A 15,790-nucleotide genomic window follows, 5' to 3' on the forward strand; every position below is an offset into this window, starting at 1 on the left:
CACCCAGACAGTCGATCCCACTGGGCCCCACACATACTGCCTCCCCCCCCAACGGACTCGCGGGAGGACGCAAGCACAACCCAACAACCCAGGGCTCGCTCTGGGAGGCAGACCCCACTAAAGTGCCTGTTGTAGGGGACTCACAGTGCACAGGAGGGCGGGGCCCCGGCAAAAGCGCCCGCTCTGGTAGGTGTGCCCTGCACTGGTGGGCGGGGCCACAGCGACAGCACCTGCTGCCGTAGACACGCCTACAGAGAAGGGAGGGAAGATCTACACAGAGCTCCAGATGCGCAAATCACAAAGAAACATAACTCAGTTCATCAAAGGACAAGCCAACTCGCCAGCTCCCAAAAGCAGCACGACTGAAGAGGAGATGGAGAATAAAAAAGCAAATGAGGACATGTTAACAGGAATGATCGAAACCGTCAGAAATGAAATCAGAAAACAATTCCAGGAGTTTAGAGCGGAAATCTGGAAGGACACCCAGGAAGCCAAGAAAGAAATGGAAGCAAAACTGGATACAATGCAAGCCTCGTTTAAAGAAATGGAAGCAAAAATGGATACAATGCAAGCCGCCTTTAAAGAAAATCTCCACACCCTGAGAATTGAAATGCATGAAAAAATAGATTTAAAATACAACTCTTTAAAGGAAGAAATTTCCACGATCAGAGCTGATATGACAACCATGAATAGCTCTCTGACATCCATAAACTCCGCAATTGAAACCATAACACAAAGAGTGGACCATATGGAATCCAGAATCTCTCGCCTGGACGATGAAGCAGCTGACAACAACCAGAAAATGACCACACTCCAAGAAAAGGTGAAGCTTCAGGGAAGATTAATCCAGGAACTAATGGACAAAGACAAGAGATATAATCTGCGCATAATTGGAATAGAAGAAGGAGCCGAATATCAGAGCAGAGGGCTTAATCATGTTCTCAATAAAGTTATTGCAGAAAACTTCCCCAATCTCACAGGGGACCCCATCCAGGTAACCGAAGCCTATAGGACACCTGGCAGGCCAGACCCCAGGAAAACCACCCCAAGGCACATAATATTCAAGACTACAGACCTCAAGATTAAAGAGCAAATTCTGAATTCAGCCAAAGCGAAGAAGGAAACTTTTTTCAATGGGAAGAGGATTCGAATAACATCCGACTTATCCACACAAACTTACCAAGCTCGAAGTGAGTGGAAGAACACCATCCAAGTACTTCAGAATAACAATTTACAACCTCGGATCAAATATCCAGCGAAACTGGAGTTCACATTCGAAGGGAGAACCAGATCTTTCCACACCAAAGAGGAGCTAAAGGAGTATGTGAATAAAAAACCAGCCCTACAGCGAATATTAAGAGGGGAAGCCCACCCAACAGAGATCGTAAAAGACACACAGACAGAAGCAGAAAGAAACTTCAATAGCCAAAGTCCAGCAGGAAGACCAGCTCACTAAAGACAAGAAAAAAAAAAAAAAAAAAAAACAGGAAAAAACAGCCCAACAAGAAAATGGAAGGAGAAAAAACACCCTTATCCTTGATCTCTTTAAATATAAATGGCTTAAACTCCCCGATCAAGAGGAGCAGACTGGCAGAATGGATCCGCAAACAAAAAGTTGACATCTGCTGTCTACAAGAGACCCACCTTACAGCAAGGGACAAAAACAGGCTTCGAATGAAAGGATGGAGCAAGATCTACCAAGCAAATGCACCCACCAAAACGGCAGGTGTAGCCATTCTGATCTCAGACAAGCTGGATTTCTCTTTAAAGTCCACTCAAAAAGACAAAGAAGGACACTACATATTAATACAAGGAAAAATCCAGAATCAAGACATCACGGTGATAAATGTATACTCACCGAACAAAAGAGGCCCGACATATGTCAAGCAAATTCTCACAGAACTACAGAGCAAGATAGATGCAAACACAATCATAGTGGGTGACTTTAATACTCCTCTCTCTCCAAGAGACAGATCCAACACCCAGAGGATTAGTAAGGGAGCTGAGGACCTAAATAACACCATTTCCCAAATGGATCTAACAGACCTATATAGAACCTTCCACCCTACAGAGACCCAATACACCTTCTTTTCAGCAGCCCATGGATCATATTCCAAAATAGACCACGTCATAGCCCACACAAAGAACCTCAGCAAATACAAAAGTATTGACATCATCCCATGTATTATATCTGATCACAGTGGATTAAAGGTAACCCTCAACAACAAAGGATACCACAGAGCCTATACACACTCTTGGAGGCTAAACCCCACGCTGCTATCCAACACTTGGGCCACAGATCAAATTAAAGATGAAATCAACGAATTCATAAGCCACAATGACAAAGAAAACACATCACAAAGAAACCTATGGGACACAGCTAAGGCAGTACTGAGGGGCAAGATCATTGCACTCAGTACCCACATTAAAAGAATGGAAGCAGAGCAGGTGAATACCCTCACGATGAAACTAAAACAACTGGAGAAACAAGAAATGACAGAATCTAAAACGACTAGGAGGGGAGAGATTACAAAGATTAAAGAAGAGATAAATCTGATTGAAAATAGAAAGACCATTCAACAAATAAATAAGACTAAAAGCTGGTTCTTTGAGAAAATAAACAAAATTGACAGACCCCTTGCAAGACTCACAAAAAAAAGAAGAGAAGAGACTCATATTCGTAAAATCAGGGACTCCACAGGAAAAATTACAACAAGTACACACGATATTCAAACAATCATAAGGAGCTATTTCCAAAACCTCTACTCAACAAAAAACAATAATTTTACAGAAATGGATCAATTCTTAGAGAAGTACAAACTGCCCAAACTGAACCAAGAAGAAATAAATCAACTAAATAAACCAATAACTTACGGTGAGATACAGGAGGTAATCAAGAACCTCCCTACTAAGAAAATCCCAGGCCCAGATGGATTCACCAATGAATTCTACAAAACCTTTAGTGAGGAGCTAATTCCAATACTCCTCAAACTCTTCCGCGAAATAGAAACGGAGGGAGAAATCCCGAACTCATTCTACGAAGCTAATATCATACTCATCCCCAAACCAGGCAAAGATCCAACAAAAAAAGAGAACTACAGACCAATATCACTAATGAACACAGATGCAAAGCTCCTCAATAAAATATTAGCTAACAGGATCCAGAAAGTGATCAAGAATATCATACATCATGACCAAGTAGGCTTCATCCCTCAGTCACAAGGATGGTTCAACATCCGTAAATCAATCAATGTAATTCACCACATAAACAGAACTAAAATCAAGAATCACATTGTTATCTCAGTCGATGCCCAAAAAGCCTTCGACAAAATACAACATCCATACCTATTAAAAGCTTTGGAGAGAACAGGAATAGATGGAACATTCCTCAAAACAATAAAAGCCATATACAACAGACCAACTGCTAATATCATATTAAATGGAGAGAAACTTAAATCATTCCCCCTAAACACAGGAACAAGACAAGGATGCCCACTCTCCCCACTTCTGTTCAATATAGTACTGGAATCCCTAGCCATAGCAATAAGGCAAGAGGAGGACATCAAAGGGATCCACATCGGCAAGGAAGAAATCAAGTTATCCCTATTCGCAGACGACATGATCTTATATCTCAAGGACCCAAAAAACTCAGTACCCAAACTCCTACATCTAATAAACCAATTTGGCAAAGTAGCAGGATACAAAATCAATCCACAAAAGTCAGCAGCTTTTCTGTACACCAGCAATAGACAAACAGAAAAGGAAATTATGGAAACAATTCCATTTACAGTAGCCAAAAAAAGAATAAAGTACCTAGGGATCAACTTAACCAAGGACGTGACGGACCTATTCAATGAAAACTACAAAAATCTAATAAGGGAAATCAAAGAAGACACAAGGAGATGGAAAGACCTCCCATGCTCATGGGTAGGCAGAATCAATATAGTGAAAATGGCCATATTGCCCAAATTGTTATACAAATTCAATGCAATACCTATCAAAATCCCAGCCACATTCTTCACTGAAATAGAGAAACCAATCCATAAATTCATATGGAACAGCAAAAAACCTAGAATAGCCAAAGCAATTCTAGGCAAAAAACATAGTGCAGGAGGTATCACCATACCAGACTTCAAGCTCTACTACAAGGCCATCATAACAAAAACAGCATGGTATTGGTATAAAAACAGATCGGAAGACCAGTGGATTAGAATTGAAGACCCAGAAATAAAACCGCACTCTTACAGCCAACTGATATTCGACAAAGGAGCTAAAGACATACAATGGAATAAACATAGCCTCTTCAACTACTGGTGCTGGGAGAACTGGGCAGCCATATGCAGAAAACTCAAAGTAGACCCAAGCCTATCACCATGCACCAAGATCAACTCAAAATGGATCAAGGACCTCAACATCAGACCTGAATCCTTGAAACTACTGAAGGACAGAGTAGGAAAGACACTAGAACTTATAGGCACAGGAAGGAACTTCCTGAATAGAGTCCCAGGGGCACAACAAATAGGGGAAAGACTCAACAAATGGGACTACTACAAATTAAAAAGTTTCTGCACAGCTAAGGTCATAGCCACCAAAATAGAAAGACAGCCAACGATATGGGAAAGGATATTTACCAGCACAGCAACAGACAAAGGCCTGATATCTGTCATCTACAGAGAACTCAAAAAACTAAGCCCCTCCAAGCCCAATAAACCTATTAGGAAATGGGCAAAAGAGCTAAAGAGAGACTTCACAAGAGAAGATATAAAAATGGCAAAGAAACACATGAGGAAATGCTCAACATCCCTGCTAGTAAAGGAAATGCAAATAAAAACAACCCTGAGATACCACCTCACCCCAGTTAGAATGGCCTATACTCTGAACTCAGGAAACAACAAATGCTGGAAGGGCTGTGGGGAAAGAGGAACCCTTCTCCATTGTTGGTGGGAGTGCAAATTAGTACAGCCACTTTGGAGAACAGTATGGAGGTTTCTCAAAAAGCTCAATATAGACCTACCCTATGACCCAGCCATACCACTCCTAGGCATCTATCCTAAACAGCAAAACCCAAGATATCAAAAGGACATTTGTACTTCCATGTTTATCGCAGCACAATTCACAATAGCCAAAATTTGGAAACAACCCAGATGCCCCTCCACAGACGAATGGATCCAAAAAATATGGTACTTATACACAATGGAATACTACATAGCGATTAGGAATGGTGAAATATTGTTATTCGCAGGGAAATGGTCAGAACTCGAACAAATAATGTTGAGTGAGACAAGCCTAGAACACAGAAAACAAAGGGGCATGATCTCCCTGATATATGACTGTTAACAAAGGGAGATGGAGAGACAGTAGAGACCAAGTCTGTGAGCATTGTATATGTGCTTGATACATTGTATATTGCATATGGGTCTACCTGACCTAGACAAGGGATGGGAAAACAGGTTGTAAGATATCACAAGAAATGTACACACTGCCCTACTATGTAACTGCACCCTCTTTGCACAGCACCTTGTAAAAAAAATTTTATGTTCAATTAATAATAAAAAAATTAAAAAAAAAAGAGTAAGTATGTATGTGTTAATGAAATAAATGGCTTCTATGGAATTTCATTAGCTTCTATTTGCAGGAGGGCAGCTTGTGTTGTTTTTTTTTTTTTAACTGTTGTTTTGTTTTGTATTCTATTTTGGGTGGGAGAATAGGTGATAGAAAAGGAATCTAAGAGCTGGGCATCATAGTTCACATCTGTAATCCTAGCTACTCAGGAGGCTGAAATCTGAGGATCATGGTTTGAAGCCAATCCATTCAGAAAAGTCTGTGAGACTCTTATCTCTGATTAACCAGCAAAACCCCCAAAGCTGAACTATAGCTCAAGTAGTAGAGCACCAGTTAAGAGACAGTATGGTCAGACACTGAGTCCAAGCCTCAGGAGCAGCAAAGAAAAAAAAAATCAAAGGTATATAAGACTGTTTAATGCAAACATCAAATCCTACCTATCAACTTCTGCAGAAACTTCTGGTCAGTACTTTGAGAACCTCTTTTAGAATGCCTCATGGGCTGGGGTGGAGCTCAGTGGTAGAGCTAGAGACTAGAATGTGAGATAATCATCTGGGTTCCATTGCTAGTGCCAGAGAACAACAACAAAAAACAACCAGACTGAACTCATGGGAGTTTGGTACCAGAAACTGGCCTCAGGGCAGCACCGGCACCATCTAAGGGGAGGGGCAGATCAACTGCTGGCTTCAGAACTGGAGCAGGAGAATGACAGTCACCCCTCATCTTAGAAATTGTGTGATTAAAGGCCCTAATTGACCACCAGAAAGTGGATCTCATTTCCACATCCAGGGTACAATAAGGTGGGAGATATCTCAAGGCTTCTCTAGGGGCCTGCAGAGCCATATTTCCAGCCTGCTTTGCAAAGGTAATGTGACCTAGAGAAGCCCAGACCAAAATGGCAGACCACCAAATCCAAGAGCTCCTGGATCCCAGCTCAACTACCCACCTCCTAGGTGCAACCCAAGGCCCATGAATGTCTACAAGCCCTGGCCAGCTACATTCCTAAAAGCTGAGTAGTTCTGCTGGGTTCTGCATCCAACTGTTCAAGGGCACTAGGTGGACTTCACTATCCTTCCATGTTGGCAAGTATGTCATTTTCCATCTCTCTTATGCTGTGATTCCATGGGACTGCAGCTCCAGCTAGCAGTGCCAGGCCTCTAGCAGCACAGCCAGCTCCACACATACCTGGTATCCACTCATACCTGGTAGCATTCTCCCACCCCTCCGTCCATGTGCCAACTCTGATTCTTTTCCTCCTCAAAACACATAGCTTTGGAAGATAAATTCCTGTACTTGCTAGAGGGGCTGGCACAATGCCTACCCTAAGGAGAGGTGAGGGCCCCCAAGAAGATGGCTGGATCACAGAGAAACCTCTGAAGCTGGGTGAGGCCTCCCTTTGGCTTAAAGACAGAAGCAGCTGAGACTTCAAACCCCCAAACTATAACCATCCAGCATACTTTTCTGGACTTGCCTTTGAGTAGGAGCTTGTTCTCTGTTAGAAAACCTTTTCCCATAGTTAAGATCTTTGAAACTTTTTTTTTTTCCAAGACAGCTTTGTCTGCAGCAAGCCCAGTCAGTCACTTAGAATTTCATCCTTGTTTTGTTTTTTTGGCCAGTCCTGGGCCTTGAACTCCATGCCTGAGCACTGTCCCTGGCTTCATTTTGCTCAAGGATAGCACTCTGCTACGTGAGCCACAGCGCCACTTCAGGCCATTTTCTATATATGTGGTGCTGAGGAATCAAATCCAGGGCTTCATGTATAGGAGGCAAGCACTCTTGCCAGTAGGCCATATTCCCAGCCCCAGAATTTCATCTTTGTGAAACCTTTAGAAACTGTCTCTGAAGACTGGCACCAGGGGCTCATGCCTGTAATCCTGGCTACTAAGGAGGCTGAGATCTGATTATCATGGTTCATAGCCAGACAGGACAGCCAAATTCAAGAATCTTCTATCTTCAATTAAACAGCAAAGAGTCAGAAGTAGAGTTGTGGCTCAAGTGATAGAGCACCAGCCTGGAGTAGAAAAAAGCTAAGCCAGTGTGTGAGTTCAAGCCCCTGTACAGGCACAAAAGGGGGGGGAGGGACGGAGGGAAGGCAGGCAGGCAGGCAGGCAGGCAGGCAGGCAGGGTCTTTCACTCTGCAAAGCTATTCCCAGAGAGTACATATTCCTTGTTCCCCATTCCCAGCCTCCAGAAGCCATTCACTCCGGCCCAACTCAGGAACTTAGATCCACCCCTCAAGCTCAAAGCAACTTTAGAGATGTGGGGAGATCTAACTCAGCTACTAACCAAGGTCCACTCATTGCTTTGGTCAAGGCACTTTCTTCCACATCCACAGCTTTGGATCTACTGATCAAAATACATCATGTCAAAAATAGAAAAGAATTCTACCAAGTCCCCAAAAGCAGAACTTGAATTTGCTACACTGTGAGCACTATGCTAAGTCCACAGACCTGTGTAGGGTTTGCCATTTCAGAGATCCTCTCTCTTCCCTCTCTCCCTTTTAGACATTTTACTTTGAGATAGGATTTTACTGTGCTGGCTCCAAACTCACTATCCTTCTGCCTCAGTTGTTTTTTTTTTTTTTGTTTTTTTTTTTTGCCAGTCCTGGGTCTGGACTTAAGGCCTGAGCACTGTCCTGGCTTCTTTTTGCTCAAGGCTAGCACTTGGCCACTTGAGCCACAGTGCCACTTCTGGCCATTTTCGAATCGAACCTAGGGCTTCATGTATATGAGGCAAGCACTCTTGCCACTAGGCCATATTCCCAGCCCCTTGCCTCAGCTTCTTGAGTGCTAGGGTTACAGGCATGAACTGCCTGATGCTGTTTCTTTTTGTACCATAGGCCTCTGATAGTTATATCTTTATGAATACATATTTTTTGTTATAATTCCCTAAACAATAGAATGACATTACACTTAGTTGGTATAAGGTGTTATGTTATCTAGAGATGATTTAAAGTACCCAGAAGTGTGATGAGTCTACGCAAGTTTTGTGTCATTTTATTGAAGGGACATGAGCATCTGTGAATTCTTCCATCCTTGAGGGAACTTGGAGCAAGATGACCATAATTGGTCATAAAGTGAAAGCATCAATGAAATTGTTTCAAGTGCTCTACCACTTGAAAAGGTCTCAATGCCCTAGTCTTTTTGTACTTGGTTTTTGAAACTGGATCTCAATAAATTTTGCCTAAGTTGGCCTTAAACCACAATCGTCCTGTCTTCTTCCCAAGTAGCTGGAATTACAGATATGTACCACCATGCCAGACTTACATACTTTATTCTAAGTATCTAGATGTTCCACAGAGCTGGCACAAACCTAAACCAGACAGAATCAAGTAAACATAAACAGCTCAGAACAACTAAACCCTTGGCTTCTTTCCAGAATCCTAATTACCATTCAGCTGACAAGCCAGAGGAACTCTGGGGTCCCAAGGCCCAGTGGAATGCACCCCGTCATCATAGGCTCTGCAGCGGCCTTGTCCTATAGAGAGCACAGGACCCAGTGGGAAGGCCAGCTGGGCCACTCAGTTTGGGCTGCATGGTCCAGCTCCAGTAGAGTTTACTGCTCACAATTGGGAGTGGCTTCCTGGCCAGGGCTTGGGTGGCCCCTGTCGCGTCCGCCTCGACCAGCAAGGAAGACACAACGCCGGATTCTTCTCTAAGCAGTTTATTCCAGAACCTTGAAACAGTCTTTCTCTCTCTTCCTTTCCCGGGGGCTTCCCCTCCCCCCTCGGGGAGCTTCCCGCTTGGCCTTAAGTGCAAACTGGGTAGCCAATCCCAGTAAGCTACGTGGGGATTACCAATAGGTCCAGGTACGCGGAAGCAAGCCAGAGTCCAAGCTTTAACCATATTAGGAGTTGCTTATCACAGAGAGCACTCGCCATCGGGCGGAGGGCGGAAGCCCGCGCCATTTAAGGGTGCAGCTGCTCGCAGCTCTCTACAGGCCCCCAAAACTTCAGGCTTTCAGCAACCCTCTCCTTTCTTACACCTCTCTCCACTTCCCACCGCAGCCCTTCTTGGCCTTTCACTGTCCTTATCATCTCAACATTTACTCAAAAGTGTCTAGCCATTTAGAATCTAGTGTGAATTTATCTTCAATTGAATTAGAAGTCCTCATCTGCTTGAGATATATCCCTAAGCAACAGAGTTGTGGCAGTGGCTGTACAAATGACTTACAGATCACTTTGTTCTGGAGTGTTATTTTTAAGTTCTAAATGATACTCTTGGTAAAAATAAATATATTAAAGAAACATAAAAACACACACTCACTTTGGGAAAGGGTAGCAGACAACTCCTAGAATTCTTAGGGGGTTCTGGTACTGGAGTTTGGACTCAGGGCCTAGGCACTGTCCCTTAGCATTTAAGCTCAGGCTGGTTTCTACCACTTGAACAGCTCCACTTCTGGCTTTTTGTTGGTTACTTGGAGATAAGAGACTCTAATGGATTTTCCTGCCTAGGCTGGCTTTGAATCTTGATCCTCGGATTTCTGCCTCCTCAGTAGCTAGCATTACAGGTATCAGCCATTAGCACATAGCTTATTATTTTAAAATTTATTTTTTTGAGATAGGTTCTCACCTACATAGCCCAGGCTGGGTTCAATCCTCCTGCCTCAATCTCCTGAGTGCAGGGATTACAGGTATGTGTCATAACTCTAGTTAAATAACTCTTGGTTAAGATGAACAATAGCTTTTGGAAAATGTATATTGAGGAGTTAGTTCCTTGGGAGTTCTTTAGTGAAGATTAACTTAAAAACCAACCACCAACATGAACAGAGCCAGTTGATCATTTCTAGGGGAATGTAGATGACTTGGCTATGCCTGTGCATCTCCAGCAACCTACTGTGTTCACATTCAACAGTGTGCTACAAGTGGGGGGCTAAGTCAGAATACAAGAGCACATCTCCCCCTAGTGGAGCAAAAATTATTGCAGGAACAACAAACTTCCTATCTCTAAATTATAATGGCACACAGTAAAGGTGACATTGTGGTTCATGTAAAAGCAAAGCTACTGGGTGCTAGTGGCTCTCATCTATAATCCTAACTACTCAGGAGGCTAGAATTTGAGGATCAGAGTTTGAAGCCAGCCTGGGCAGGAAAGACTGTGAACCTCTTAACTCAATTAACCAGCAAAAAGCCAGAGGAGCTGTGGTTCAAATGGTAGAGAACTAGCCTTGAGTAAACAAGTTCAAGGATAGTGCCCAGGTCTTGAGATCAAGCCCCAGAGCCAGCAAACACACAAAAAGCAAACCTGATTTGTGAGATAACTCTTCAGAAAGATGTAATTCTAGGCTGGGGATGGAGCTAGAGTATCTGCCTAAAATATGTAAGGCTTCTGGGTTCAATATCTGGCAAGAGAAAGGAAAGGGTAGAGGGGAAAAGGAGAAGAAAAAAGGGGAGAGGGAAGAGGAAGAAGGGAAAGGGGAAAAGGAAGAGAAAAAAGAAAGCAGAGATAGACTGGGGATCTGTAAAATGGAAGAGGCTTAAAAAAAATCTAACTTACCTTGTGGGGTTTTAATTTGTCCTTTACTAAATCACTGATGATTTGTATGTGTGTGTGCCAGTCGTGGGGTTTGAACTCAGACTCTAGGTGCTGTCTCTGAGCTTTTGGGATCAAGGCTAGTGTTCTATCACTTGAGACACAGCTCCACTTCTGGCTTTTTGGTGGTTAACCAGAGATAAGACTCAAGGACTTTCCTGCCTAGGCTGGCTTCAAACCATGATCCTCAGATCTCACCCTCTTGAGTAGCTAGGATTACAGGCTTGAGTTACACACAGCTGGCCTGGCAACACTTTTCAAAATAACAATATTTAAAAGGCATTTCCCTCAATTTAGAGATAAGGAAGTTTCCCAAAGGAGGACATGGCTTACAAAGCCTCACAGCAACAGGTAGGTTCAAGGACTCATGGAATAAGGTGGCTCCTCTCCAGCCCCCAATCTCCAGAATGCAAAACATGGCAATGGGGAGGCTCAGGAGACAGCCTGCCTATATTAATGTCAACAATGGTATCCTGTAAGAACAAGCTAGGCTGAGCACCTGTACAGTGCCCTTCAGAACTCGTGGCCAGAGAACAGCAAAAAGTCCCTTTCCCCAACTCCACTTTCTCTGGTTCTCCTCTGACAGTTCCCTCTTTATCCTGTCACCAACTACCACTCCTTCTCTTCAATACTGCAGGCACTAGTGCCAGCTCCCTCGCTGCCCGCCCCCCTCAGGTTTTAAGTGTCTCTCACTCATACTCTCAAAGTCTGACTGTAAGATATGGAGGAAAAATGCTTTTATCTGTCATTCACTGTAGCTTTTTAGTCCCAAGGCTGTCCCTAGTCACCCCAGCAAAGGTAACACTCCATACAGCAGCTTTAAACACTCCTCTCTGACCTCCCACTGCTCTAGCAAGCTCGATCCAGGAATGCTCTGGCTCCAAAAGGACCTACCACCACTTTTCATTACCAAATTACAGGGCCTTGCCCACTAATATATACAATGTGTAAAGGCTAAAGTTCACCCAGGATGATTAAACAAAACTCTAAGCAGCATCAATACAGGGTAGAGATCTATCTCAGAGATCTGGAGATGGCTCTGCTTATGTCAGAAGACCACCCTAAAAATAAATGAAAGAGAACAATGAGCTCTGGGCCACCCCAAGATCATGACCTGCCAAAAACCAAAGCTAAGGATACGGAATGACAGAGAATGCAGAAAATAAAAGTATACAAAATCCCAATTCTCTGAGAAGCTTCCACACCAACTGGGACTAACACCTCCAAAGCATAGGGTAAAGCAAGACAGAAATTTCTTCCTGAGGAAATGGTTTAAATGACTTGATATATGACACTCTAATTTCCTCCTGGAAGACTCAGTCCAAAGCAATACAACCCAAAGGATATGGAAATTAAAGCCTCTCAAGATGCAGGGAGTGTGATAGCCTGAGCCAATTCTACTGTAGAATGGAGAGCACTGGCTGATGATTCCAGTGGTTAAAATGTATTCATTCAGGGCTGGGGATATAGCCTAGTGGCAAGAGTGCCTGCCTCGGATACACGAGGCCCTAGGTTCGATTCCCCAGTACCACATATACAGAAAACGGCCAGAAGCGGCGCTGTGGCTCAAGTGGCAGAATGCTAGCCTTGAGCGGGAAGAAGCCAGGGACAGTGCTCAGGCCCTGAGTCCAAGGCCCACGACTGGCCAAAAAAAAAAAAAAAAAAATGTATTCATTCAAAGCAGGCCAACAAAATCTCAGGAAGCTCAACACCAAAGAACCCACCTGTGCTGCTAAGCCTTGCAATTCTTCCAGCAACAATAAACCTCAGGAACCTTTCATGCTCAAGGTGTTCTTGAGTGCAGTGAATTTAAACTTTAAAACTTGTCATCTTTTGCTTTACTGCTTTGTTTCTGTGACACTGGCCTGGAACTCGTTAAGTTCTCCAGGATGGCTTAGGATCCTCCTGCTTCAACCTCCAGAGTGCTGAGATTATAGGCATACACTACCAGATGGGCTCTGGTTAAACTTTTAAAAATGAAAAGGAACTAGAGGCATGTCTGCCTAGCAAGACTCACAACTCAATACTGCTAATGTGTGTGTGTGTGTGTGTGTGTGTATTTAACTAACTTAAAATAAACTCAAACATTTAGAATTTGACATCTGATGTGCCCTTAAATTTGTTAGTATATATTAATAGTACAAGAGAGCTTATAATTCTACAGATAGGAAGTATACTTTGAAAAAAATCCATCCCCTCTATTAGATACCCTTAATTAAATTTTTATCAGCATCTAGAAGAATCTTTTATTTTATCTCTTCATCTTTTGAATCTGGTTAATGGGATACAAGCCACAGCACAGGTAGCCAAGCAACAACTAGCTCCTACTATAGAATTAAACAGTGTACCCACAGGGGGTGGGGAGGTCTTCTCAAAGTACTTATGAGCTTTTCAATAGCTTGAGTTCATCTTGAAAAAAATGTAGATAAAGCAAAGCAAATTTGCTGTCAGCCAAACAGCAAGGACTCTCACTTGACTACATTTTAATAAAAAGCTGCCTGGTTGTTGTTTTTTTGTTTTTTTTTTGGGGGGGGGGTGCTTTGTTTTTTTGCCAGTCCTGGGGCTTGAGCACTGTCCTGGCTTCTTTTTGCTCAAGGCTAGCACTCTACCACTTGAGCCACATTGCCAGTTCCGGCTTTTTCTATATATGTGGTGCTGAGGAATCGAACCCAGGGCTTCATGTATATAAGGCAAACACTTTACCACTAGGCCACAGTCCCAGCCACCCCCCCACCCCCACCATGCTCCAAAAAAGCTGCCTGTTTCTATCTCACTTACAGACCAACTCATATAATGAAGGTCTAAGCTGACCCAGAATTTACAAACATCTACATTATTTGAAGATAAGAATAAACCCACAAAATATGATAGAGAAGTCCTTAGCATGTCCAGCCTCTTCTCTCCACTTCCTCTGCTACCATGCTAGGGCAAGCCATCAGCATCTCTCACTTGGGCTATGGCAAGCATGTGCAATTCATCTCCCACCCAGACTATGGTCAATCCTCCAGAGGCCATAGGGAGCCTTTCAAGACAGAGGTCAGGTCCCATCACTCCTCTGCTCACAACTCTCCAACTGCCTTACACTAGCTGATCCCACTGATTGATTCTAAGGCTTTAGTTCTGTTTCTTGAATAATTCTGCCTCACAATTCTAGAATAATTCTGCTGCTCACTCAACCTGGAATGTTCTAATGTTCTGACTTCTTGATATGTATACAAGTCAAGTCAGCTTTTTATTGGCTTGATTTTTGAGACATGGTTTTGGCCTATATAGTCAAGACCAGGCTTGGTTTTGAGCTCAAAATCTCCTGCCTCTGTCTCCTGAGTACAGGATTACAGGCATGGGCAATGAAGCCTATCATGACTTGGTTTCTTTTTTTTTTGCCAGTCCTGGGGCTTGAACTTGGGGCCTAAGCACTGTCCCTAGTTTCCTTTTTGCTCAAGGATAGCACTACCACTTGAGCCACAGTACCACTTCTGGCTTTTTCTGTTTATGTGGTGCAGAGAATTGAACCCAGGGCTTCATGCATGCCAGGTGAGAACTCTACCACTAAGCCACATTCCCAGCCCCCTTGGTTTCTTTATGTGTTTAAATATCACCTCTCAGTATGGCCTTTCTAAGAAGTCTATTATTGCCTTCTAGTACAAATTTATTGTTTAATGTCTTATCTTCCTATTAAAAGCAAACTACTGGCCAGGAGTTTGGCCTAGTGATAAGAGTGCTTGCCTACCATGCACAAAGCCCTGGGTTCGATTCCTCAGTACCACATACACAGAAAAAGCCAGAAGTGGGGCTTTGGCTCAAGTGGTGGAGTGCTAGCCTTGAGCAAAAAGAGCTCAAGGACAGTGCCCAGGCCCTGAATTCAAGCCCCAGGACTGGGGGGGGGGGGGGGGGGCTATTAAAATTGAGCAATTTTGTGTTCTGTTCACTGATTTATCTCTAGCACTTAATATACTCAAACATTTTAATTAATGGATGAACATGACAAATTGCTGACTGTGAAAGAGGTGAACTGAGAAGCCACAGTTCCAAGAATGCTAAAGATGACAAATGACCACAGATGCACAAGAACAGAGCCGAGGTAACTGATTATACCCAGTGATTTGCTTTATAATCATAGCATCTCAGACATGACTTTGGCAAGTACAAAAAACGCAAAATGAAATCCCCAGGTTTGTCCAAATTGTCTTTACGTTTATATAAAGTTACTGATGCTCATCAAATTTAAATATTTACCATGATTCTAAAAATGTCATTTGCAGGAGAAAAATACAAAAAAATGCAAAAAGTTCTTCATTAAAATAATAGCTAAAATAAATCTTCTGTCATTACCACTCCAGTGACTAGAGCTGGACACCTGAATCACTCTTCAAAGATGCTTCCTGACAACAGTTTCTTAAAGTCAATGCTACCTTCCAGCTCTAGCTACAAGTTCAGGTAGGAAAGGTAGCTGGTAGAGGATGGAACAGATGGAGCCCTCTTTTTATTTGCCTTTTTTTGTTCTGGATACCTTTTCTTTTCTTTTTTTCACATGTTTAGGGATCTTATTTTTTCTTTTCTCTCTCTGGGCTTCCTTGACCATCTTTTTTCTTTCCTGTAAAGAAAAAAAATCAATCAAATCTCCATATATTTCACTAATAGTATTCTTATTGTTATTAAAAATTTGTATGCATAAGAATTAGCATAATGGCCAGGCA

The 15,790-nt window shown here is 42.9% G+C and overlaps 1 protein-coding gene across 1 annotated transcript in view; it reads right to left on the minus strand.

Moving 5' to 3' along the window:
* Positions 1-14,909: 14,909 nt before the first annotated feature.
* Riok1 (RIO kinase 1) overlaps positions 14,910-15,790 on the minus strand; it is a 33,973-nt gene continuing 33,092 nt past the window's right edge. Inside the window, exon 17 of the mRNA XM_048348548.1 lies at positions 14,910-15,687. Coding sequence (XP_048204505.1) covers positions 15,577-15,687 — 111 coding nt within the window. The 3' untranslated portion in view covers positions 14,910-15,576. The remainder of the gene's footprint in view (positions 15,688-15,790) is intronic.

This window comes from Perognathus longimembris, chromosome 6 (genome assembly GCF_023159225.1).
Source record: "Perognathus longimembris pacificus isolate PPM17 chromosome 6, ASM2315922v1, whole genome shotgun sequence".
NCBI lineage: Eukaryota > Metazoa > Chordata > Mammalia > Rodentia > Heteromyidae > Perognathus > Perognathus longimembris.